The sequence below is a fragment of the Vespa mandarinia genome, chromosome 5, assembly GCF_050613455.1.
Source record: "Vespa mandarinia isolate Hongniang chromosome 5, ASM5061345v1, whole genome shotgun sequence".
NCBI classification, from domain to species: Eukaryota; Metazoa; Arthropoda; class Insecta; order Hymenoptera; family Vespidae; genus Vespa; species Vespa mandarinia.
In genome coordinates, this window is record NC_140814.1 from 8,747,780 (window position 1) to 8,773,908 (window position 26,129).

General features: G+C 32.2%; 2 protein-coding genes and 2 long non-coding RNA genes across 14 annotated transcripts in view; 2 read left to right on the forward strand and 2 right to left on the reverse strand.

The window, feature by feature from the left end:
* Nucleotides 1-1,353: 1,353 nt before the first annotated feature.
* On the reverse strand, nt 1,354-14,981 carry SCAP (SREBP cleavage activating protein). Of its 6 annotated transcripts, XM_085657077.1 has the most exons (14): nt 8,715-8,854; nt 7,751-7,930; nt 7,430-7,663; nt 7,182-7,362; nt 6,960-7,105; nt 5,770-6,865; nt 5,419-5,692; nt 4,660-5,142; nt 4,079-4,581; nt 3,815-3,974; nt 3,549-3,729; nt 3,337-3,476; nt 3,069-3,280; nt 1,354-3,003 (listed from the first exon to the last, which is right to left on the reverse strand). In XM_085657077.1, exons 2-14 carry the CDS (start codon nt 7,864-7,866, stop codon nt 2,824-2,826), a joined length of 3,906 nt encoding a protein of 1,301 aa, XP_085513203.1. In that variant the 5' UTR covers nt 7,867-7,930; nt 8,715-8,854; the 3' UTR covers nt 1,354-2,823. The 6 variants fall into 6 exon arrangements, with proteins under 6 accessions (XP_085513203.1, XP_035737437.1, XP_085513202.1 ...); XM_035881544.2 differs by lacking the exon at nt 8,715-8,854 and adding an exon at nt 14,839-14,981 and having other exon boundaries at nt 4,079-5,142; XM_085657076.1 differs by lacking the exon at nt 8,715-8,854 and adding an exon at nt 9,294-9,506 and having other exon boundaries at nt 4,079-5,142.
* On the forward strand, nt 8,737-11,254 carry LOC146873016 (uncharacterized). The gene is made up of 3 exons (XR_014982196.1): nt 8,737-8,877; nt 9,917-10,512; nt 10,637-11,254. It is a non-coding gene; the product is annotated as an uncharacterized LOC146873016 (long non-coding RNA).
* Nucleotides 12,361-25,747, forward strand: LOC146873017 (uncharacterized). The gene is made up of 5 exons (XR_014982195.1): nt 12,361-13,542; nt 13,629-14,129; nt 15,758-16,009; nt 24,541-24,659; nt 25,550-25,747. It is a non-coding gene; the product is annotated as an uncharacterized LOC146873017 (long non-coding RNA).
* alpha-Man-IIb (alpha-Mannosidase class II b) overlaps nt 19,027-26,129 on the reverse strand; it is a 184,857-nt gene continuing 177,754 nt past the window's right edge. For all 6 annotated transcript variants that reach the window (XM_035881548.2, XM_035881546.2, XM_085657079.1 and 3 more), the window contains 2 exons: nt 24,183-24,651; nt 19,027-23,967 (listed from right to left, as the gene is read on the reverse strand). In XM_035881548.2, coding sequence (XP_035737441.1) covers nt 21,825-23,967; nt 24,183-24,651 — 2,612 coding nt within the window. In that variant the 3' untranslated portion in view covers nt 19,027-21,824. The remainder of the gene's footprint in view (nt 23,968-24,182; nt 24,652-26,129) is intronic.

Below are 26,129 nucleotides of genomic sequence, written 5' to 3' on the forward strand. Positions count from 1 at the left end.
GGAGTTGCGTCTATTACAAAATGAAAATTTTATTTCATTTTTTCTTCTTTTTTTTTTTTTTTTTTTTTTTTTTTTTAATTTTATTTTTATTAAGAACGATAGTTAATTATGCGTTAGATTATGCGTTAAATTAATTTAATAATAAATACAAAAATCACGCGTGATCGTTAGCCAGCCAACGGTATCGTCGGAAGCATTTTCTTTTGCTTTTTTTTCCTCTATTTATTATTATTTTTCATTTGTTTCATATATATATATATTTTTTTTTTCTTGTTTTTCTTTTACTTTTCCTTTTCCTCACGTTCGTTATTTCCTATCACATGTAGAGACGCATCGTTTATTTTAAACAACGTACGTACAACTTTGGTTAAGAAAAATATATAACTCTAGGTAAGCAAACGATGATTTCGTTTAGTGGGACCCACTATCTGCTTTCTCAAATAGGATATCAGAAAATAAAAGATTTTTCCTAAGTATGTATAAACTGTCACAATATATAGTACATATATTCAGTCTAGAGGCGATTATCATTGTTTCATAGTTGACCTATTGATAATGTTCCTTCTTTTTATGTCATCCGTAAAAGACGCACGTACTTTCCTCTCTCTCTCTCTCTCTCTCTCTCTCTCTCTCTCTCTCTCTCTCTCTCTCTCTCTCTCTCTCACACACACACACACACTTTCTCTCTTAAAGTAAAGTATCGTTCATTCGCTTTTTTTCATCTTTCATTTCGCGATACTTCAGCAACATTCGTGAAAGTATAATATGTAAAATATAACATTGCAAAGATGGAACTTAATGCACTCTATATGCGATCCTTTCGTACAATCAATTTTTTTTTTCTTACTTTTTCTTTAATTAATTTAAATATTAATAAACCGACGCATTGTCATTTTATTGTTATTGAAGAATTAAACGACAACAATGAAATTCATAGTTTACGTTATTTCGTTATAAAATATAAATTTTCACGTAATCTATTTCGACGTTTAGAAAAATATAGATCGTTATAGTCTATAAATAGGATTTAAATCCTTTCTTTTAGCAAATATGATATTATATTTAGTTTGTTGGAACCCGTTCGAATGATTTGAATAGAACATCATATAGCGATCTTGAATGATTTATAGTCGATTTCGAAAAATTTCTCTTCGATTGAACCTTACTTTAACTACGTAGTACGTATCACAAGTGTCTGTGTGTACACTTTTGTATATGTATTCTACGTTTTAACATGTAATAATTAAAATTTTGTCTTTTTTTTTCTTTTTTTCTCTTCGATAGAGCAACATCTACGTATTACGTAATAAAAGATTGAGATCAATTTTTTTTTCGTTACTCCCTCTCTCTCTCTCTCTCTCTCTATATATATATATATATATATGTGTATATAATTCTATCATAGTGAATACATACGAGTGAAAATTAAAATGACAGATGCGAAGGCACTTGTATAAGTAAAGATGAAATATTGTGCATAATGAAATTCGATTTCATCAAGAAAAATGAAAAAAAATCTTAATGTCATGATTAACTTTCCAATAACTTACGTTGTAAAAAACGTAATGTATAGATAGTCCTCGTGCTAAAAGATGAGAAAAAATGAATAGTTTCTCGAATCTGAATAATTATGTAACTATGAGATTTCTTTTGGAATAAAAAATAATAATAATTTCGTTAAACGGTTTATGGAATATTATTTAATAGACTTACATAAGAAAAAATTTTGCGATGAAAGATCTGAATCAGGACTGTCTATACATTTAACCAATTCTTTTTGTTTTATATATATTTATCTGGATGATATATAAATTATAAGTGTGTATATATATATATATACACACACACACACGCGCGTGCGCGCGCGCGTGCACACGCAAAAACACACAAATTACATTACGTTTTTATCAATTTTTAACAAGTAACAAATTTTTTTAATTGTTTGCGCAAGCTTTTTGCAAACTTATTAATATCTAGCAACGATAATATTAGTTTACTTCCTTATTCTTCCATATCATGTTATTAACATATTTCATGCAAAAATTCTAAATTTACGTTTTAAACATAAGATTGACACATTTGAGGGCCAATAACTTTTGACAGATGCAATGTTTAATATCACAAGCATTAATAATTACGATTATTTAAAATATCACGATTTCATAAAAATAATGATTTTTATGTATATGTGTATACATATACATACACACACAAACATACACACACATATATATATATATATATATATATATATATATATATATATATATGTACATATACATACGTTAATATAAATAATGCATAGACTGATTTAAAATAACATTAACGTATTACTCCACGAAATAAAGCATTTTTTAAAAATAATTTTCTAATAATAAAACTCACTTAGAATATTTCTTTAAAAATAAATAAATGGAAGAATATAAGAAGTAGTTAAATATCCAAAGAATTCGTGGAATTCCAACAACCTTTAATTTTTTTTTATACAAATCGATAATAGCTTTTACTATTTTCATACATGAATTTGTCTAATAGTTATGATAATTTAAAAAATAATAATAAATTACTATTGTCATATCGTAAAATAATTCAAACAAAATAACCTACCATGGGCAATTTAATCGAAAGATTTAAAAAATAATAAATGTACCCTTAGTTTAATCGAGTACAAAATACATCCAATGTAAAAAATCTTTATCCCTGTAAAATTACTGTAGATTATAGTAAGCTTATGCGAAGCAATTTTTTTACTCAAGTGTCGTATAATATTTATAATCGAAAGTAAACGTAAAATAAAGCTATGTACATGAGCATACACAAAATTTAGTCTAATTTATCAGAAACCAATGGAAATCTGACGATTCTTAACTGTCGACCAAAATCACAAACTACACTATCCTTTAATGCGATCATTTGCTTTACGAATATACAACTGTCTTTATGACCCAATCTTACTTCACGAACAGGTTCGCCAGTTCTCACGTCCCATACCACTAACGATCCCTGAAATATTTATTATCATATCTTGCACTATTATAGATTGCATTCTAATGAAACTTATTACATACCTGGCTACTGGCGATTAGTAGATGATGCGTTAACATAACTATTTGTAAACTATAAGCTGCTCTGTGTGCAGGAAGAGCATGCAATAAGTGACCTTGAAACCGTTCCCAAACGCACAACTTTTCATCAGTTCCAATACTTATTACATAAGATACTGAACATGTTATAGCAGCTACAGCACCATCGTGTGCTTGTATACTATACATACATGTTCCTGGAAAAGAATATTTTATTGATACTTCCTTATGACATTCTATTATATTAGCTTACCTGTCAAAAGATCCCAGACACATAGTAAACCATCTTGAGATCCACTAGCGGATGTCATAGGACTAATTCTGTCCACAAATAGACAAGATATTGGTCCACAATGCCCATGAAGAGTGTACAATGGTAACTGGTCTTCTAACCTGAAAATATAAGAACGCCATAAAAGCATATTATATATATATACTTTGATATTCTGTATCAAAGTATCATACCTGTAAACTTTTAGGGTGTGATCTTGACTACCTGTTAAAACACGACCTCCTTCAGAATCTAAAACCGTTATAACTTGTTGATGTGCTCTGTGTGAACCAATTTTTATACAACGAAGATCTTCTTCAGATTGCATGATATTAATATCCACTGGTGATCCAGCGCTACCGGTACGAACGTGCGCTGTAACATATGTATATATATATATGTATATATATATATTATAAGTGAAAAAAGAAATAAGAAATTTACAATAACGAATATTTACTTCTTCTGTAAGATGTAAATCCCCAGTCAATTTGTTGACCTTCACTATAACTTTCAAGTTGTAAGAAATCTATGGAACCATTTAATTTAGCAGCTATTACTCTACTGCCTATAAGTTTAACAGCAGAAATCCCAAAGCCGGATCCATCATCAAACAAACACTACAATAATAATTTTATATAAAATTTTCAGTGATTATGTGTACATTCGTTATGCACAAAAAAAAAAAAAAAAAGAAAAAAGATATTTAATTTTCAAAACTTACTTTAAATCTTCCAGTTGTACCTTCCCAAAATTCTAAGCTACCATTGGAACATCCAACTACAATTAAATTTTCTTGATAGTCCATGCACCAAATTGGTGGAATGCCTTGAGTCAATTGTAATGGTTTTTCTCCGTTTAACAAAACTGTACCATTTACTGAAATATTTGATTTTCTACATAGATTTAACTCATCCTGATTTTCAGATTTTTGCATTTCGTCTATAGTCCTATTATGTTCGTCTAAGAGATTTTTATATTTATCACCAAAATTATAACCTTGATCATAATTTTTCTGTACCAACGAATGCTTCATGGAAGAAAATTTTGTATTAATTGTTTGTTTTAAATCAGGTAGATTATAAGCATTATCCAAATTTCTACGCAAAGATTTGTGTTTTTCCATATTGTTGAATTCATTTATTTGATAATCATAATCCAAATTATTGCCCATTGAATGTCTTTTGTTAATATTTCCATAATTTAGTCGTTGAATGTAACAAGGTCCTGGTGATGATTGTCTATGATACATTGATGAATACGGCGCAGAGTATAAACTTTGTGAGTTGATATTCTCTATCTCACCTCTGGATGGTGGTGAACCACTTTCATAATCAGACATAAGTTCTTCTGTATCTTGTATTACTTGATTTGCATTTTTTTGAGGTGTACCAAAGAATTGCTTTCTGTTAATATGAGCAATCTGTTCGCCCGAAATTGAATCCCATACTCTTATGTGTCCAGCCAAACAAGTACTTGCAATGGTATTGCCATCTGTGGCAATACATTCGACTTCTTGAGTGTGACCTTCTAGAACTAAAGGCATCGCTTCTAAGACCAATTGTGTCACTGAATCATGTGTCTTCTCCTGTTGGTGCCAACTAGCTCTCCACTCTGCATAATTTCTAGAGCAAATGCAACGATATAAAACCACCATTGTATAAGCCACAACAATAACACTAACTAGACAAAGTAAAGCTGCTAAAAATATTTCCATAGGACTCGATGGTACAAAGGGTGCATTTGTGTTAAATCCGCGCCCTTCGGATCTTGTTGGTATTTCCATATCTATAAAAGTAAGTAGATCATAAATTAACTTTTCTATATCGTATTTCTATATTAAATGATGTACACTTAAGTATCAAATAACCGAATGATAAATTAGAATATTCAGCTGTGCATTAGAATAAAAACATTCAACATCCAGCTTAAAAATGACACGTCACATATATTATAATAATATTTGTTATAACAGATTGTAAAAAATCATCCTTGCGTAATAAATATGTCATTTATTTTTAGACTACAAATGTTATATTATTTAACAAGGAAATATTTGCAAACCTGAAAAATCCAAGGGATCAAGAGCAGCTGTAGCAAAACTTTGCCATTGGAAGTGTTGCACATCATTCGGATTGCTAATTTGTCTAACCAATTGTGGACTAACCGCATGAGATAATTTAATTGTTGGTAGTATTGTTACTTGTTCACCAGCTACAGAAATATTATACATTGAAACAATTGAAGACCAATGATAAAGAGATAAACGATTCCAAGGTGGAAAATCTACAGGTCTCAATTTGTTCAATTCGTCTGTTACATTATTAATCAGTTCATTCTAAAATAATAAAAAATATCCAATAATGATCTGTGTCTAAGAGGAAAGAAATTGTTTTAAAAAACTATTTAACTTACGTTATCGTTTAAACGATCCGGGGTAACGGTACTAGGTGATGTCTGTAAAGATTTTATTTTATCTAATCCAATATAATTATTTAATGTTTGCGGTCTATCTATAGTGTAACCATCAATATCTGTTTCTGTTTTTAATGTATCACTTAAGTGAATAACATGTTCAATTATTCCAGAGTTGTATATAATCATACTGATCCAGACTACCATCCATACCATAAATGCACGTTGAAATATACGTGTACGTGCCCAAAAATGAACCAATCGTAATCGTTTGGGTAATTTCGCCAATGTATAAGTATTCTGTGTATTTGGAGCTATCACGTTGGTCGGTCCGTTGGTCAAACCATTAAGCCTTGGATGAGACTTGGAACGAAATATATTAGGCTTTCTATTTGTCGTTATAGTCGTAGTAAACTGTTGTTTCCGTGATGTTGGAATGTGTGGTAAATGAAATTTCGAACTTTCACCAGAAAGTTCGGTACGTCTAATATCAATTGCAAGAATTGTTGAGAAAAACACCATTTGAAGGAAGAAGTCATTCAATAATCCAACAATAGCGAAAATACAAAATTCTTGAATGGCGGGAACAAATGTGAACAATCCAATAGTTAAAATAGTAACTTCGGTAAGCAAATTTTTTGTGATAGACCATCCTTCTTTTGACAAGCCTTGAGCGACTCGAATTTTTACATCCAAATGAGCTGGAGTACTCACTACACTTTTTGTTAACACCAATACATTTTCTAAACCAACAATTATCACCAAATATGGAAACACTTCCTTTCCACTTAAACTCAATGTTAAACCAAAAAAGAAACACACACCAACGGTCATAGAAAGAGACGCTATTACCGTAAAGCACGCACTAAATGCCATTCCAATTTTTGATTTAATAAGTTCTATTTTGCGCACAGAAAAATAAATGTAAAAAAGCAATACTAAGAAAGTCATCATCAAGGGAAAGAAGTCACTGTAATTAAATTCTCCAGGATAAAAAATATGTAGCGCATCGTCCGCCACAATATCTGTAATATTATCTTCAGATTGATGAAGACGATAGTAACTTTTCAATCGATGATTTAATCCTCTTATAAATCTGGAAGCAGGCATTAATGAAAAGATGGAAAAATATGTTATCAATTTTTTTTATCATATTATATTGAAGGATTATATTGTTTCTATCTACTTACTCGATATCGTATTCCTTTAAATAAATGGTGACTGAATATTGTAAAATTCTTTGCCTAACACGTACTGGATATCGCTTAATTCCAGTTTCTTTTAAATTCATCCCAAACATTACTTCTGCTAAACTAACTTTACCTTTTTGTAAGTTCTGCAATGAAAGAAAATATATGTATAATATAGTGATCGACGAATAATTTTAATCCAATAGAAATTTATAAAGCTACCTTATATGAAAATACTGTTCCAATAAGATTAGTATCTTGTGAAAATAGTTCAATACTTTGCTGCCACAAATTTGCAGGAGAGAGTACTAGACAATTATACTCCGGTAAAACCTCCGGTTTCTTCCCATTTCTCTTTTTGGCTGCCTCTATATGCAAGCAAACCTGGCCAAGGGTCTTCAACCTGTAAATATAATTCTAAAATGAGGACTTTGAAAAATTCTCCATCCAAATGAATACATTAAACTAACGTTTCTGGGTGCTGATAATTTTGTATAATTTCCAATAGATTAAATATCTCATATAAAGGTCCCCTAAATGCATCCATTAATGACAAATCTTCGGCCCATGGTACCACTCCAATTCTTAATACAACCTGTTGAACATACAAAGCTGACTTTTCTGTAACATTTGTTGATTCAACCGTACGATTAAGTATCATTCTTGGTGCATTTCCTGGCATTGGCAGATTTACTAAAGGATAACTGTAATTGACAAAACGGTTCTATTTTAAATTGTGTACCTATAATGGAAGAAAACTAAAAGATATTATTAAATAAGATACAACAGACCAGCATAGTAATATAATTGATATTGCCAAAGAGATAACTGGGATGGGATGCGAAGAACAGAATAGGCCATGGGCATAATAAAGCCCTGCCACTCTATCTGGCAAACTACGGGACATTTCACCTCAAGTCTGTCCCATCAACATTCTCTTGTCTTATATTAAAGTATCGACTTTTTGTGACCTGTTAACAATTTAAAAAAAAAAGCCACATATATTATGAATGATAAAACGAGATATGATCTAACTAACTCTCACGATATTCCATACATATGCACGTTCAGATAACTATTAGCATCATTGTTAACATGACATCTAATAATCGAAAAAAGGGAGAAAAAAGATTTGATAAAAAGGAAAATAAGAATAAAATAACAAGTGTACCACGTGTTTTTCTTCGGTTATCAAAAACATTACGCAATTGAAATATCGTCGAGCGCGTATTTTCGGTATAGCCGATTCGGTATAGCATATTATACTCTTAAAAATATACGTCTTGCTCATTTTCAATCGTCGAATCAGTATTTGGACTCAACGCATCATCATACAGCAAATGATGCAACACGCGCAAAAAAGAGAGAGAGAGAGGGAGGAGGGGGGAGAGGAGAGTGAGTGAGTGAGTGAGTGAGAGAGAGAGAGAGAGAGAGAGAGAGAGAGAGAGAGAGAAGAGATAAACAAACTAAGAGAAATGAAAAACAAGCGATCTTGTAACAAGTGATACATCAATGTGCTATCCATGAGACATGTCGCTCGTACGTAATCCTTTTTGGTATCTTTCTTCTTTTTCTATCCTATGTCCTTTATACTCCTCCCTCTCTCTCTCCTTCACTTTCTCACTCTCTCTCTCTCTTCCTCTCTCTCCCTCACTCTCTTTCTCTCTCTCTCTCTCTCTCTCTCTCCTCTTCTTTCCTTGAATAATTTGAAAAAAATGTTTTGAATAAAAATTAATTTATATGCATGGCAATAACCTTCTCTCTTATCGACGTCATTCGAAAGATTCGCAAAAAAATCAGCCTTCGTTGCTCTCCTCAGACTCGCTGGTATATCCCTTACCCTCGATTTGTTCGACGATGATCACTTTGATATTCCAACATCGATCCTTAAATCAAAATCTCTTCAATGATCCGGATGGTATGTATTTCTCTCTCTCTCTCTCTCTCTTCTCTCTCTCTCTCTCTCCCGTTTATCTCTCTCTCTCTCTCTTGTTTTTTCTTTCTCTTTCTCTCTTTCCCTCTCTCTTTCTTTTCCTCTTTCCTTTTTCTTTTTACGCTGCACAAGGAAAATGCGAAGGAAAAAGATCCGTCGATTTTTGAGGTTATGTTCGAATATCGTTGACTCTTATAAGTTTCGTACGTGGGCCTTCGTACGGAACACACAGCGACAATATCGATTTTGAGAACGGAAGGCGCGCATAAATGAATATATGTTCTATGTACGCACGTGTTTACAATTATAATGTTATTTCTTATTCTTTCTCTCTTTTCAAATTATCCTTCGCTCTTTACGCGCGCTTTGCTTTTAAATAAATAATAATAAATGCATATTACGATCGATTTGAGAATATTCGCGCACGCGCTTCCGATTTCCTTTAACATGCGGAGTGTAATATTATTTTTCTACGTATACATTTGTTCTATGCACGTTGTGTTGCCAATCAAAGCAACGATGCTTCGTAAGCAAGCTTTTATAACTTAACGACGACGACGACTACGTACGAACTACAAATGAAAATTCTTCGAGTGCACTGCCCGATTGAATTTAACCTGCTTGACGCAGTGTACATTGAAAGAAGGAGGGAGAGACAGGGAAAGACAGGGAGAGAGAGAGAGAGAGAGAGAGAGACGTAGATTAATTTATTTTTAAACGTTTAGGACGAGCCTCCGTTTGGCCGCCAATCATAAATGCCCGTGACAGTTATCTATTCTCTCTAATGTCGTCGCTATTCTTCCTCGTGTTTTTACGCATGACGAAAAATAGATAAAAAGAAAAAAGAACCACAAAAAATTTAACGATCCTCGCAATTGTCCATATATTAGCTATTATCTTTAGCTCTGACGTTTCACAAATTACCAGTTTGAATTTGTTCTTGTCAAAAAATAATCGCCTGGATTTCTTGCACTATCGATTAAACATAGTAGAAATATTCTTAATGATGTAATATTATTTTCAGCTTTCCATCTGTTTTGCAGTTCAAGTTATTTATAATAAATCATGGCCTGAGCAGAAAAAAAATTGTTAGACTGAACTACGATCGACGATAAGATCCATGAAAAAATAGGAAGAACAAATCGAGTCATAGAAGTTTGTCATTAGTAAATATTCTTCGATCAAACAAAAAGGAAAAAGGAAGAAAATACGAATAAAGACAATGTGTGAAGGAACGTATATTTATATTTCAATTTAATTTACATTTGTAAATATGTACGTCATCGGTGTCAAATATATTCCCGTATTAACGATTATTTTAATTTTCAGTGAAGATTTATCGTTCAACCTTCGTTATTCGATATTGCTTATCGGTCGAAAGTCATTTATTATATTATGTATGATAAATAAATGAACGAATGAGTCGTTATAAACGGTGGAAAAAAATTTTTCTAACTTTTATATATTGATATCGTTAAAAAATTTTTATTCGCGGTTCTAATTTATCAGTACTTCCACGAATAGGCTGGTTAAGAAGGTAATATCACATTTATGAAATTATACCGATGAAAAGGTTATCTAAAGATCATCATGGTGGTCAAATACCATTTCTATACATACGTACGTAAATATATACGCATGTAGTTACAGTAGTAGAAAAAAAATTATGTGACGTAATATTTCTTTCATCAGCATTACAGTAGCTATCATTTAGTATTATAATAGCTATTATTTTTTAACGCAGATATATTAATAAATATATATATCGAGATAATCAAGTTATTAAATATGACGTAAAACTTGTCGAAACATCATGGCGTCCAGTTCTTAACGAACAAAAACTTCGTAAATCGTTAAACGATATTTTATCGTTGAAAAATAAAAGTGAAAAAATATGTGTATGTAGATGTGAACGTAGGATGATAAAAGAGAAATGAAAATATAAATTTGGAAAGAAAAAAGTGGTTTTTGTCTTCATCTTTAGAAGGTAGTCATTCGTCTCGACAGAGTTGGACAGAATACTGTCTCTTGCTCTTTTCTTTGTCGCGCATCTAGTTGGCTCTTGAACGTTCCATTATCCCGACGATTGATGTATCTAATTGCATCAATTGCGTAATAAATGGAAATTAGGCTGGTGTAATATGGTCAATGCCGATCAAGGGTCAACTGAGTACGCGAATGACGGCGTCAATGAAAAAGTGTTTCTTTACTGATTCCACGACCTAAGTCTGTCGTTACTTCGATTATTATAATATAAATTTTTTTTTTAAATAAAAAGTGATTATCGTGTTTATTATACGTTAATTTAAACGAGAGCAGTGAATATTACAAAAAAAAGAAAAAAATAGAAAAAAGAATATAATTTTCAACATATCAATTTAAATATTTATCTATTAAAGAAGAAATATAAATATATATTGGTGAAAGGATAAAATTTATTTGATGATACAAAGTACTGACAATGATGTGTTGACCGTTCGTCGTGTAATAGAACATCGAGGAACTCGATCGTAGAGAGTTCTCCAGTCATTTTGTGATTTATCGTATAATAATGGCTACTCTTGTTCGCGAGTTACAACGTATTTCACGATTTAAGAGGATCTCCGGTTAGTTTCTTCAAATAGAGTTAATCGCGCATAATATCGTCATTTTTTTACTCGTCTCTTTTATCGATATAAGAAGAAAAAGAATAAAACGATTATTTGGTTTTTACGACACTTAAACCGATTAATGAGTTTACACGATTAGTCTAACAAGAAATATGATAGGAATTCACGGTCTTCTCGATAAAGGAAAAATAAAATATACGTATCTTTCCTAACTAAATGCTATAAATCATATATATATATATATATATATATATATATATATATATATATATATTAAGCAAGTGTATCGTAAAACGAAACGATATCAATGAAGCTAACAGGATATGATGTTACATTACGAAGATGAAAGCTGTGAAAACCGTTAAATATATATATATATATATGTATATATATGTATATGTGTATATATATATATATATACATACATATATATATTAATTCCTGTCCAATCGTTTTCAAGGAGATTATATAAGCCATGACGAGATAATTCTATGAACGTATTGGTCGATTAGAAAATTGGACACTGCGTAAAGACAAAATTCAAATATTAATTGAATGATGTCGTCATTTTCTCTATTAGTCATATATTAATTATATATTTACTTTTCTTTGATTATATATATATGTATATTTTTCGATGAAATATCCTTAACAACGTGTATCGTCGACGAATGATTTTACCGAATGTTAATTCACAATGAAATAAAACTGACCGGTCGGTAATGTAGGATTCTACTTGTCCTGTTCTTTTTCCTCGATTAGAAGTAAAAGCAACAAATTTATAGATACAGCTAGGATAATTTTAAACTATTTGATAAACAAATGATTGATTTTCTTTTTTGTTACGATTTTGATACGATCTTTCAATTTTAAAAAGTTATTAAGAACTTCTTTCGTTACTTCGCCAATTGTCGAGATGGTTACACGTTTACGTAGAAAAAAAGTTCGCATATTCGCCGTATAGAGAGAAAAAAAGAAGAAATCCACTTTTTCCAAGAGAATATTCGGGAGAATATTATCGGGAGAGCTCACGTTATATCCTTTTTTCACGATCCTTTTTAGAATTCTTTTTCAGGAAAGACTATTCGTATAAACCATCTAACCGTCTAACCTTCTTCTTTTTCTAACCGTTTTTTTTCTCTTTATCTCTTTCTCTCTTTCACGTACCACCATCTTATATTACCACTATCGCAGGTTTCTTTAATCGCTCTTAAACCCGATGGCGACGATGATGCGACAATGATGGATCGTCTTTTCAAAGTTAGTGGCGAGGAGGAACGGAACGAAATTGTGTGTCGGGAGGTTTGAAAGGGCACGTGATAAGTTGCGGGAGTCGTGGCATCGACATAGAAAAGAGGGTCGATCAATTTTAAAACGTTGGACGTCTTCGCAAATTATTTTCGTGAGGTTTAAAGCTCTTCTTCGTACGTCGTGATTATTCGATGATTTATTATGATTTTGTCGCCAGTTTTCGTTACTGCATTCCTTCTATCCCCTTCATTTGTTCCCGTTCGAACTACTTACTAAAAATGTACAGAACAAAAGAGAATAGAAGATAGAAGAGAAACAAAAGAAGAAGAAGAAGAAGAAGACGATATTCATCGCGATTAATCTTTCGTTCAACGATGAATGCTTCCCTTTTGCCATCCTGTTATGCTTCCGAGGAACTTGATAATAGTAACAAAAAAGAAAACGTTAGAAACTTTGAAAAGAGAAAGTTACTTGCTAAGAGGAAAATATAATCATCGGAAATTACCGAACGACGCGCGGATACGTCTTACTTTGCTTTCTTAAGATCAAAATTATTAATAACCGGTGGTGGTGGTGATGATGGTGGTAGGATTTGGTTCTCGAAAAATCGACAAACAGAAGAAAGATCGATGGGAAGGTATTGAACGAACGATATTGCCTCGAAACTTTGATACGCCCTTCTCATCCTGCTCGATTTGATGGAGTGGACTTTTCAAGTTTTCAACCTTTTTCACGGACACGATGAAACGGAAGCATCGATAAAATACGGATAGTACGTATGTATATGGGTGTACGTATCTATATATATATATATACATATATACATATATGATATACGTGTGTGTATGATATATGTGCATTCGCTTTGGAAGGTAGAAAAAAAAGGGGTGAAGAAGAGGAAAAAGAGAAGAGTGGAACAGAAGGTAGCTCATTTATTCTGCGACTAGAAAATACCGATTTATCTTACCGACGACGCGAGCCCATCCTACCAAGGAATTTCTTCACTATAAATGGTGATATCCTATTTGGCAATTCTATAAAAGTGATCCAGTCCGATATCGGGAAAAAACAAAACTTCTCTTTGCTTCGATAAGAGAAAGCGAAAGTGAAATATAGAATAGAAATGACAAGTAATTACCTATCCAGAGGGCAGCACTTTAAATCATATTCTTGTTTATATCGGTTTTTGTTTTTCTCCCTCGTGTCTCGATGATAACAACTTTTTTCGATGGTAATCCTAAAGCAATATATGTAAGTATTCTTTTCGATAGCGGCATTGTCGAAGTTTCGCTACACAAGCTAGGTAGAGTTTTCATTGAATCTGCGGAAAAGGCGCTGCCTTTCGTCTTATTTTGCACCGTAGCAACTTTATTATTGGTAAACAGACTGGCCTTCTTCGACTTTTTCTTTTATACCCCATCTCTTTCTCGTCGACCATTCACCCTTATTCCTCCGTCCAACCCCACCTTGACTATTCTCTACCATCCCCCATGCAGAATGAAAGATATCATAGAGTTCGTTGAAATATCTATACGCGAACTTTTCCGTAAACTATGAGTTCCAAGTTTTGCCTCTTGCATCTTCACCGAGATCTTCTTCTCTAAAAACGCTGACTCTTTGATCTCCGGCAAAACTTGATTGAATAAACTAGGGAAAAAACTCTCCTGATAAAATATCTACGAAATTTGTAAAGTTTTTTCTGGAGACAAGTAATATACTGACACTCTTTTCGTGCGCGCGCGAATGTGCGTGTGTGAGTGTGTGTGTGTGTGTGTGTGTGTGTGTGTGTATATGATATCTATGTGATTTCAAATGTTCCAATTTAATTAACGTAACGTACATGTGTTATTGAAAGGTTATGTGTTTGTAGTTACAAGTTATAAAATATGTAATTACATGAGTGTAATAGAAATAATAATAATTAATTAGTAGTTTTGATAAGATCTCCAATGTTTTACTTAGGAGAAATTGTTCGAAACACTTTGTTGTTTGTATCAAAAGTGATATGATATTGAGGTTAGGTTTCAGTGTCTATTGATTAAGTGTACGGAATATCTTGGATTTTCATAAATAAATTAGTACTTACCTATCAACTTGAAAAATAAATGAGTGAGACTCGATGACATCTTTGTTCTATCGTAATCGATAAAATCCAAGCGTATGTCGTAAAATGAATATGAAAGGAAACTTTCATTCTATATCTACGACGAAATAAGATTATCTTTTTTTTCTTTCTACTTCTCTCCTTCTTGGTTTTTTTTTTCTTTTTTTTTTCTTCGATAATTCCCGATAAATAGAAATCGTTATAATTCTATTTAATTGCTTTAAAGTAAAAAGATACTGATATCGTTTATCGGTAAAGTCATTTCCTTGACACTTTTTCGAAGATTTTTAATTCAATATGTAAAAGAGACAATAAATGTAACAGTTACTTCTTGATGTAATCATAACGATATTTAGAAAGGCTCTCTTCATTTAAAATAGCCGAGAAATAAATTTCTTAGAATAAATATAATTCCTTATGCAGTATCTTTGTCCGACTAGAATAAAAAGGAGAGAAGAATAATAACGATCAATGTACTTCAAAGAGAATTCGAATGAAACTTCGTTTGAAACTTCGTAACAACTTTCAATTCGTTATACGGCCCTTTCTCGAAGGCCATTTTTTGTCTTAATCCGGCTGAAAAGTAATAAAAAGTTGCTGCAGTTTTATTATATGCAGTTTCATCCCAAAGGATCGCCTAATTGGCTTCGTAAATCGTATCGCCATCTTTTTTCTTTTCTTTTTTTTTTCTTTTTTTTTTTTTTAAATCCTACGAGCAGGACAAAAGTAGGATTATGCTGTTAAAGTCTCGAAGGATAAAAGGCTTTAAGTTTTATTGTGATTTTGTTTTTCTCTATCTCTTTTCCTCTCTTCCTCTCCGTTAATTTATTTTAACCATTGTCTGTTTTTATTTCGATCCAATATTTGCATTTAAATGTTTTTATCGTTTGCTATGTACGAGAAATGAACGAACAAGATCGTTCGAAGTGGACGATGACGACGACAAAGAGGAGAATAACGACAACGACAAAGATGACGACGAAGAGAACGATGACACTCGTCAAATTAACGAATAAACTTCGCTTACTCGAGGAATGTCTTCGTTATCTAACTTTTAATTACACTGGATTCGATTTCCTTTTTATTGCGAGAACGAAGTTTCAAACACCCAGCGAGTTTCACATCGTTCGTTCGTTCATTCGACATTACAATCGTGAGTAATTTCTATCTTCCTTCGTTTCGTAAATATTGACCAAACCCAGGATTGTCCTCGCAGTTCATTAATTAACAAATGTGATTCACTTGCCGACGAGAAATTCGTTGGGCAGATATATACAGGGTGTCTTCTCGAAATTGATAATACCAGTTGAATGAAGATGATTCCATAAATTAGGTTGAAAATATAAAATAACATTTTATATTTTGCAATTACGGCTAACAATATGATATGGTTGATAGAGCGACTTAAATACATATAATTGTCTATTGTGCTTGTAAATAATTCGTGTTTGTAAACAATGCTCTACAATTTTGTCTGATATGTTAGTTTTCATTGATTTATTACGAAGATAACGTTATACGTCGCTCGGTGAGCTATATCTTATTTCGAAATTCGATTGTTTCGAAAACGAAGCCTCTTATAAAAAGAACAAAAATGTTTTACTTTTCTATATTTTGCTTCATTCAACATTCAATATTCTAAATTCAATTCTACATTTCTAACTTATTTTTTTTTTTATGTAGAATCATTTTCTTCCTACTTGTACTACCAATTTCGAGACACTATATATATTCTATATATATATATATACACACATATATATATATATATGTATATATATGTATATATACGTATGTGTGTGTGTGTATATATATGTATAAATCACATAAACTCTGTATCTCTCCAGTATCAATTATCGAATTCACTTTGTTTTATTCAACGATTTACTTTAATGAATATAGGATTATTTATTTGTCAGGAACGTTTTAAGCATGAGTCGATAGCTATAACAAAAAAATTTTTTGAACGATCGCTTGACAGACTTAAAGAAGAAAACTTAAAATAAGACTTTATCGAGTAACGAATTCTTAGAAAAACTATAAAAAAAGAATTAAAAAACAATAAAAAGAAAAAGAAAAAGAAGAGAAAAGAAAAAAAAGAATATATAGCATTTATATTACTTCATTTCTGACGTTTTTCTTTCTCACCTCTTGACGGTGAAGTCTTTCTCTCCTTCTAACTCACCCTACTGACATTCTCTTTTGTCTCGCATTTTCTCGATAAGAAAGAGAACTCGGTTGAGGGTGGCTCTTTTTAAAAAGACCACACGATTTCCCAGTTATTAGGCTTCGATGCACTTTGTCGAGCTAGCTTTCGTCGGAAAGAAAATGTAAATTGGCCTCGAATCGAGAAAAAACGAGAGAGGAAGAGAGAGAGGAAGGTGGTCGATAGAGCGTTTAACCTCGTTCGTAGAGTTTTACTTCACTCTTCCGTCCTCTTTTCTCGCTTCGAGTATACAATGACGAAGCTAAAATCGACTCGGCTTATTCCAAATTCAATTACGTACACAATGGGAGTCGATATCGCCGGAAGCGTTTATCGGCACGAAGAGGATGCCCGTAGCATTAATGAGAATTATGTCAAGGAATGATATCGATTAGTACTTATAAACCTCGAAATACGAGGTAGAATACAAGACCGAGACCTTCTTAATACTACGATTAGGTGTATTTCAACGTTTCTTTCTTTTCTTTTTTTTTTTTTTTTTTTTTTTTTTCTTTATAATGCAAAAATAACAAATTTCTATTTTTTATTATTGTTCATCTTCTTTTAATCGATCTCGTTCTTTCTAATTAGAATTGTTTCAGGCAGTTCTTTTTTTTTTTTTATGATGGCCCAAAATCATCATTAAGATTCCACGTTTTAATATAGAAATTTCTTATTTTCTTTTTTTTTCTCTTTTCTTTATGTTATTATTATTTTGTTAAAAAATATGAGTCTTTTTCCTTTGAAAAATTCTTTTCATATTTAATAGGTGGTAAGTCAATACTATCTTCGTATAATCGAAAGATAAAAAATAAATAAATCAATTTCTTTAAATCTTTCCTTTCTCGATGTCGTGTTACCGAGAAATAATTCTTTATACTATATTCACTTTTCCTATTTATCTACCGAGTTGATCTTAAACGATCGACACTTTTCGCTAATTTCATCTTTCTCTTGTCAAAGCTAGTGAGCGAGGTTTATTAAAAAATAAAGAGGAAAAAAGAAAAAAGAAAAGAAAAGAAAAGAAAGCAAAAAAGGAGAAAAATGAAAGAAGTAGGAAAGTAAAACGTATGATTAGACTTACTTATTATGTTCGAGTACTTTTCATTACTTGGTTTCACCCCTTTTTATCTTCGTGTCCTTGCGTGATTCTCATTCATTTTCATCGTGGATTATCGTCGTCCTCGTCTTCGTCGTTGTCGTCGAACGGAATGTCCATACGATCACATAGAATTTCTAATATATTCCTGTACTGCGTGCTACGAGTCCATCAAATTTTAATAATGACCGCGACGCCAATGAGAATCTCGGCTCAATCGAGAAAGAGTTCTCGTGTTCTTATAAAATGAGCCTTTTTCACTCTTCTTTTTTTTTATCCACATATATGTACGTATCTACACTTTTTCTTTCCATCTCTCTGGCAAACGCGAATGCTACTTGTTTTTTTTTTTTATTATTTTTCTTTTTTTTTTCCCCATCTTTCGCTAATTCTCATTTCAATTTCGTCTAAGTAATTTGGAATTTATACACTGGGTTAGCAGCATACCACGCGATTAATTAAAATACATCGCTTACTATCTTTATTTAATAAATATAATATTACATCGTAACATAAGGAATATCGCGTATTTTTTTTTCTTTTTTCTTTTTTTTGTTTTCGTTATTTATTAATCGTCGTCGTCGCTTATCGAAATAGTTACGCAGTAAGTATGCAAATTATGTTCTTGAGCGACGGCGAATATATATATATATATATATACATATATATATATATTTATTTATTTATATATACATATATGTATATATATATATATATATTTATATATTTATATTTTTGTATATTCATTTATGTATATACGTATATATATATATATATATATACATATATATATATATATATATATATATATATACATATATATATATATATATATATATATATATATATATATATACTTTTTCTTTGTTTTCATATAGAATTCTTTTTCTCTAGAGACAGCACAAACACAGATTATCTTACAATATCGTTACAATGGGTAAGACCAATCGTCGTTGATCCCTCCATCAGCCCTCCCGGGATTACCTCCGAAAAGAGGATACTCTAATCGCAAAATTATCGAGAATCATTCATTGCGGATATCGCAATTTCGAATGCTCGATTAATCCGAGCAAATATATGCGAAGTCCACGTCGAGTTTACAGCTCGATGTGAAAAATTCAATTATTTTGTTCCTATAGTGTCTCTCCGTTGATAAAACAGATTTCTTTCGATTTTTATTTTTTTTCTGATTTGTTTTTTTTTTTCTATTTACTTGAGCGAAGGGAAAAAATAACACTGGCAAGATCGACTTTGGAAAATAATCGGAACAAAGAACGGAGTAACATTTACATCATAATTTTAATACAATTTTTATCAGAGCCGATCCTTCGAAGGAATGGAATTTTTTAGCAAAAGCGAATTCTGCCTTGCGATCGTGCCATTGTAAATACCATCGTAAATTCCTTTCATGATTTTCGTTACGTTCTAAGTAACTTAACGATTTTGTCGACAATAATTGTCTATTTACATATACATTATATATATATATATATATATATATATATATATATATATATATATAACGTATAAACGCATTTTTGCATTGGCTCGCATCGTTTAAACCCGTGTTGCGAGTGCATCTCATAAAAAGCTGAACCTCTGGATAAGAACACTGCATTTTTCTTTTTTTTTTTTCTTTTAAGTTCAACATATCGCACCGTAAAGTGGAAGAAATTTCATCGAGATTTGAATATTTATTTCTTTGCTATTCGGATTGTACTTAAAAGCACTTGTCGAAGACGTTCGCGAAGTTGATCTTTGCTTAATGACGTTGTAATGAATACAAAGAAAAAGGAATAAAATCATTAAAAATATCTTTTAAATCATTTTTAAATATATATAAAAGTAATAGAAAGATATTCGTTACAATTGGTAATTTCAATTTCGATTTCAATTAGCTCGACATTAAATTCACCAGGAATGTACGACGTTATTGTTAATTATTCTAATATTTACATGAGCTTCGTCGTCTGATCGGTGAACGTCGGCTACGTTCGATTTTTCGTTTATATCTTTTCAAAAAATAAAAAATAAAAAAAAAAACAAAATAATATACATATATATAAAAGTAACGTCATATCCACTTGATCGCTTCATTGAATTCAATTGAATTCATTTTGAGGTTTAACATTGGAAGAATTTCAAAACGCTCTAATTGAGTACATTCCAATTAGAAATTCTTTTTCTATGTAAAATTTGAATGATCTACAGATATATACATATATATGGAGATCATTCAAATATGTGTATATATATATATAGATATTTTTTTTCTTTTTTGCCAAAAATCAAATTTTGGTTTCGAATTTTTCGGAGGTTTTTTTTTTTGTCGAAATATCAATGAACTAAAAAATCGAGAAATAACATGTATCACATTTGAAAGAAGTACGTACATATGTATGTTTGTATATACATATGTACATACTATATTTTTCGGAAGAACATTCGATTCGACATAGTCAAGAGATTATTTTTTCGACGAGAGATAGATAGAGAAAAAGAGAGAGAGAGAGAGAGAGAGAGAGAGAGAGAGAACAAAAAACCGCACGCGAGCACAATAGAGAGAAAGGGACAGAGTTGGCGATAAAACGTTTGGCATAAGAAAATAGGTGCATATCATTTACATTATTTTCTTATCGTAATATACGATCTACGGTAAAGTTTATGGCTTGATATGTACAATGTCTCTATATTTTTCGTTTCCCGACGATTCTTTTTCGTATTTATCGACATTCCCAATTTTACGATTGATGAGAATCTTATGTATTGACTTCGATAAAAAGTTAAAGAAACTCGTCGAAAACGTATACGTCATATTTAAAGTCAGTATACTTTCTCTTCTCGCCACTTCCCCTTTCTCTCTTTACTTTTTTTTCTTTTCTTTTTTTTTTCTTCTTTTTTTTACTCAGGATCATCCATGTTCTCTTCGGCAATGAAAATGCAAGATAAAATAAATAAATATTGTCAATCGTTTGAAAATGTTCCTTCGAATTTTATGCTATTATCCGTATCTTTTTAGATTTATCGATAAGGTAGAGTTCTTTATATCTTCGAGCGACAATAGACCGACCCAATTTTCTTTTTTCTTCTCCTTTTTTTTTTTTTTTTTTAAATAAAAATTAAAAATCTATAAGTACAATGTAAAAGTTTTGAAGGTGTATCGAAAAGGTGTTGTTAAATTCGTTATCATTAAATTTGATATTGATTTTCGCGTTTATAATATCGAAAACATTAAATCCATTTTCAACAAACGATCTCCCGTTTGAATAAATTTGAACAATCGCTAAATCGATCAACGTACATTTGCGGAAGAAACATAATCGGTGTTGATTCTCGAATAATATATGAATATTTTATTTCTATCCGAAAATGTATTAGATCGATCGGAAAACAACGTTCGATTGATCGTATTCATTAAGGCGCACGTTTTTAATTCGCAAATGACGAATATTTGGTGCGTAATAAGGTTATATTTACAAAAATTTTCGTCGATTAGACGAATGATATTAGCCAGTAACGAATGATCGGCAGTGTTCTCTTTGAAAAAAAGAAATAAGAAAAAAAAAAAAAAAACAAGAGACCAATTCTTTATAGTCCTTCCTCGGTTCTAACAAAATATTTTATGACCATTTTCATATATTGAACCGAGAGGGAGGCTTAAGATCATTGAAGGAAATTAACATTGAACGTTTCAACCTCCATTGGCTCCAATCCAATTTCTTGAAGACCGTCCGTCAAATGACGTTTTGTTTTTGTACCTGTCAGAGACGTTTTCGTGACATTCAATTTAGACAACTTGAAGAACGTCGTGCTTTGCGATAATCGTTCGCTCAAAGGACAATGTTTTAGGGTTATGTCAGCGCCAACCGAACAGCTGTAACCTTGTCTATGCAAAACCATAAGAGCGTTATTAACTGGAAAATGTGGTAGTTTTTGATCATGATTTGTCCTCAAGTTGAGTAAGTGAAGATCACAAGGGAAACTCTGGCTAAGAAGCCTAACTTCTGGCGTCATGACGATCTCTGATTCGGTACCATCGACTACGAAGATATTTACAGGATAGTTCAAGGCATTGCTAAGATGATTGGCAAATAGAGATGGCTTCGAGTACTTATCCCTAGCACCCACAACATCCTCGAGTAACAACCAATGCTTTATTACAGTTCTTCTATTGTCCAAAAGGCCCTCGCCCATCCCTCTAGAGTCATCATAGAGTGTCCTTCTATCCAGCATAACCTCGAGCCATCCTGGCTGATAACTGGCTGCACCTTGACAATGGTTAACCAATAGAGTCAATCTGTGATTGGTGTCCTCGATGTAAGCCATCGTCGTTATAGGGTAATAATTACCCTCTATACCAATTCTTTCTATTTTCCTTCTCTTTATCATTTGATGCCCATTCAGATCGGTATAGATCTCAGGTGGTTCACCGTTCATTATATCAGTTTGAAGTCTCATAAACATCTCGGTTTCACGATTCTTCGGTGGTGTCTCAAAATCGACGATGTTTCTGAGATATATTGCTTCGCCCAAGCCACCATCTCTGTGATATATCGCTACATGATGAGTCAATAATTTACCATATTCGACCGTCAAACGTGAACTTAGACTGCCACTGACGATATAAATCTTTTGATGAGGCGTATAAGCCTCCAATACGTCCTTGTCCGTATCACGTAGATTCGGATCCGGCATGAATAGGTAAGCACCACTGTGGAATTGTGCAGATGGATAAGCAGCAAACTGTACGGCACATTGCATTATCTTACCGGTCGATTTTTTTGCAACACGTTTCAAAAAACCGGTTTGACCATCGAAGAGCAATTTCATTCTATGATTCTCCAATTGTACGTCCCCAATCTGCATTGGTTTTATCGTGAAAACATTGTCCTTACCGCATCTACTGCAATAGATCGTAGATATTGCGTCCATAGGGACCTTGTCCACTTGTTGCAGATGGTAGGTTGCTATCGCAAGCGGTTTCAATTCAGCCACGAAGAGGAGAACGTAAACGTCGTGCGTAATGCTCGTAGCGTTCATCACCGGTGCTATCTGATAAGGTATCGGGTTCTTTTGTGGATCCAACACTCGTACCTTGTACGAGGTAACCTTTAGACTGATCACCTCTTGTCTTGGTTGAGCAAGAGGATTGAATAGAACGATCTTTCGTGTCTCTTGGCCATTCATATTGATGGGTATCTTCTTTGGGAGTTTTTCATAGCTGTCTCTATCAGATTCCGCCAGGACGTAGACAGAGTTTGGTTTGTTAGTTGTAGCGGCTAACGATTGAATCGCGAAACTCTGCAGGCTGGTAGTGTCGGAGATTGATTCAAAGAGTTTCAACGCGTAATCCTTCATTACAAATGATTTCGAAGTTCCCGTGATAGCGTCGTGATGTTGAAATAATCCAAGATTTCTTCTGGCCTTCACAAGTTTCTCGAAATACGTCTCGTAAAGTTTTATGTCCTTTTTCGATTGTTTCGCTACGTTCAAAGCGATGGTATAAAGTATCTCGGCTGATCTCAAATTAGCTTCCAATTCTCGATCGAGAATCTTCATGTATGGTCTTGTTGTAAAATAACCGCTCCAATAAGCTGGTCTACCCTCGCTGAAAATATCCGAATAGACGAAGAAATCTCCCTTCAAGCTGGGAAATTTTTCTACGCGTTTTTGAATTTCTTGAAAGTAATCCTTCGGGGTACCAAAGATTACCTCGGCGTTGTATTCTTCCTTGCGACTGTTTATGTAATCCATGAGGATTTTGTAATTCGTATACTGCTGGTCCCATTCGATCGCATGATCGTACCTGGATGGAAGAATGTGTATATATATATATATGTATGTATGTAACTTGCACATCAATCATACTATTATTGTAAATATATAATTGTCGTTGGAAAGTTACGAGATTTAGATGAGAATAAAAAATATTGATTTGATTCATAAATAATAGCCATTTTATTCTAATACTTATCAATTTGTAAAGATAATTATTTACGAATAAATCCAATAATAGCTAACCTGAAATCATCTCCGAGAGGCATCAATACGACATTGTGATTGAAGAGAGAACCAGTTCTCGAATATTGCTCCAAAAGTAATTCGGCCATTTGTTTGACGTTGTTCGGTGTGATTTCAACTGCTCTAACAGAATATTCGGTGTATTCGCCTCGTATCTTACGAAAATCGAAGTTGAGACAAACATGTGGATGCGGTCCGCAGGAATGTTTGATGTTGTAGATGTCGAAGGGTTGATTGTGCGTCAACATGTCGGCATTACCACTCTGATCCCATGGTTGGAGCCAAATGAAGTCACCGTACTGTTTCTTCGCGAACCATTGTTTCCAAGCGTAATGTATTCTTTGAATTACCGTTCCAGTTGCTCCAGAAGCTTTTAGGAAATAAGGAATCGTTCCACCATGACCGAATGGATCGACGGACCAACCAGATTCCGGGGTCACATCTAGATTCGTCTTCAGCCATTGATGTCCTGCAAAAGTAATTGAATCGATCCTTTTAGCGATCAAATATTTATTTATTAATTGACTTTTTGTTCCACTTGGATTAATATTATATTTTATAATCTTCATATTTATTACCGAATAGAAAATCTTAACGGATTTAATTTATCGATTTAAATTGAAACTATTATTTTTAGGATTTAATTTTTTTCTTTTCTTTTCTTTTCTTTTCTTTTTTTTCTTTTTTTTCCTTTTTTTTTTTTTTAACAAGACATAATAAAAGACAATTTAAAAGTAAAAATTATTGTTTCCTTTTCTCGCGATATTATTTTCATTTTATTAAATCGAACTATCGCATTAGATATAATTACTTTTTATGTAATTATCAAATATAATGAAAAAGATTAAATTACACGAAGGTAGCGAGCGAATTATTTTAGAAACTCTGTTATATCGCGAATATGTCAGAAGGGCCAGCTGGCGGAGGATATTTCTGAGCTCTGTTAATTATTTCGAACAGAGGCAAGGTGCATAATTATCGCGTAGTCGGAAACTCAAAGTACACGATTCTATTACATCAATTTCACATTGAGAAGGAATATCCACGACTGTCCGACTTGATATACCAGAAAATGTTGCTATTATATGCATACATATATGTATGTACATTTGGATGTATCATTCATATGTACACACATACATATATATATGGACGAAAAAATATAGAAATGAATAAATGAATAATAGATAAACATGATTGAAAATATTCATACGATCTATAATCCTATAATCATTAAAGAAAAGAAGAGTTTTATGAAAAAAAAAAAAAAGAAAAAAAAGAAAAAATTTATATTATTACATATTCGTTAATGTTAATAAATTAAATGTCTTTAATATATCGATAATATAATTCATATAATTCAATAGAGAGTAAGGGACAGAGAGAAACAGAACAGGAAGTTACGACGAGAGAAACCACGAAATTAATCCCACAGGAAGATCAGGATGCGAGTGGAAGATGGGAAGGGGGAGGTGGGTAGTTGAGATGGGTTAACAGAATCACCCCAAAGTCTGCGACGGTTAAACGATATATCCTGCCCTTTATGTTATCCACAACGAGAAGGAATATTAAGAGGATATCAGAAGTTATGTCTTCGTTATATCCGTTCGATTGTTCATTAAATTAACCTTACTATACGAATAATCATGGATATTTGTCATAGTAAAGCTCGTATTGGATCTTCGTTAATAAAATTGTATGAAAGAATTAAGAGTCCGTAATCAATTATGATTTTTTTGTGAATCGCTATCCGGTTATCTCCCATACTTGTTTATTTTCTTTTTTTTTTTTTTTTTTAATCAATTCTTTTCTCGAACTTCATGATTATTTATTCTGTAACGAAAAAATGAGATATCATTAATTATAATTAAATTCTTAATCGAATAATCTCGTTATCTTACGTAGTGATAAAATCGATACAATTGATAGTAATATCTTTCGCATGTG

What these genes read in the sequence shown, in the direction of transcription:
- SCAP (XM_035881544.2), bottom strand. Translation starts at nt 7,866, where the DNA reads ATGTCCCGTAGTTTGCCAGATAGAGTGGCAGGGCTTTATTATGCCCAT. An exon ending in TCAATTATATTACTATGCTG is followed by an intron (nt 7,664 to 7,750) that starts GTCTGTTGTATC and finishes TGTCAATTACAG; the next exon opens with TTATCCTTTAGTAAATCTGC. An exon ending in TTAAAGGAATACGATATCGA is followed by an intron (nt 6,866 to 6,959) that starts GTAAGTAGATAG and finishes GCCTGCTTCCAG; the next exon opens with ATTTATAAGAGGATTAAATC.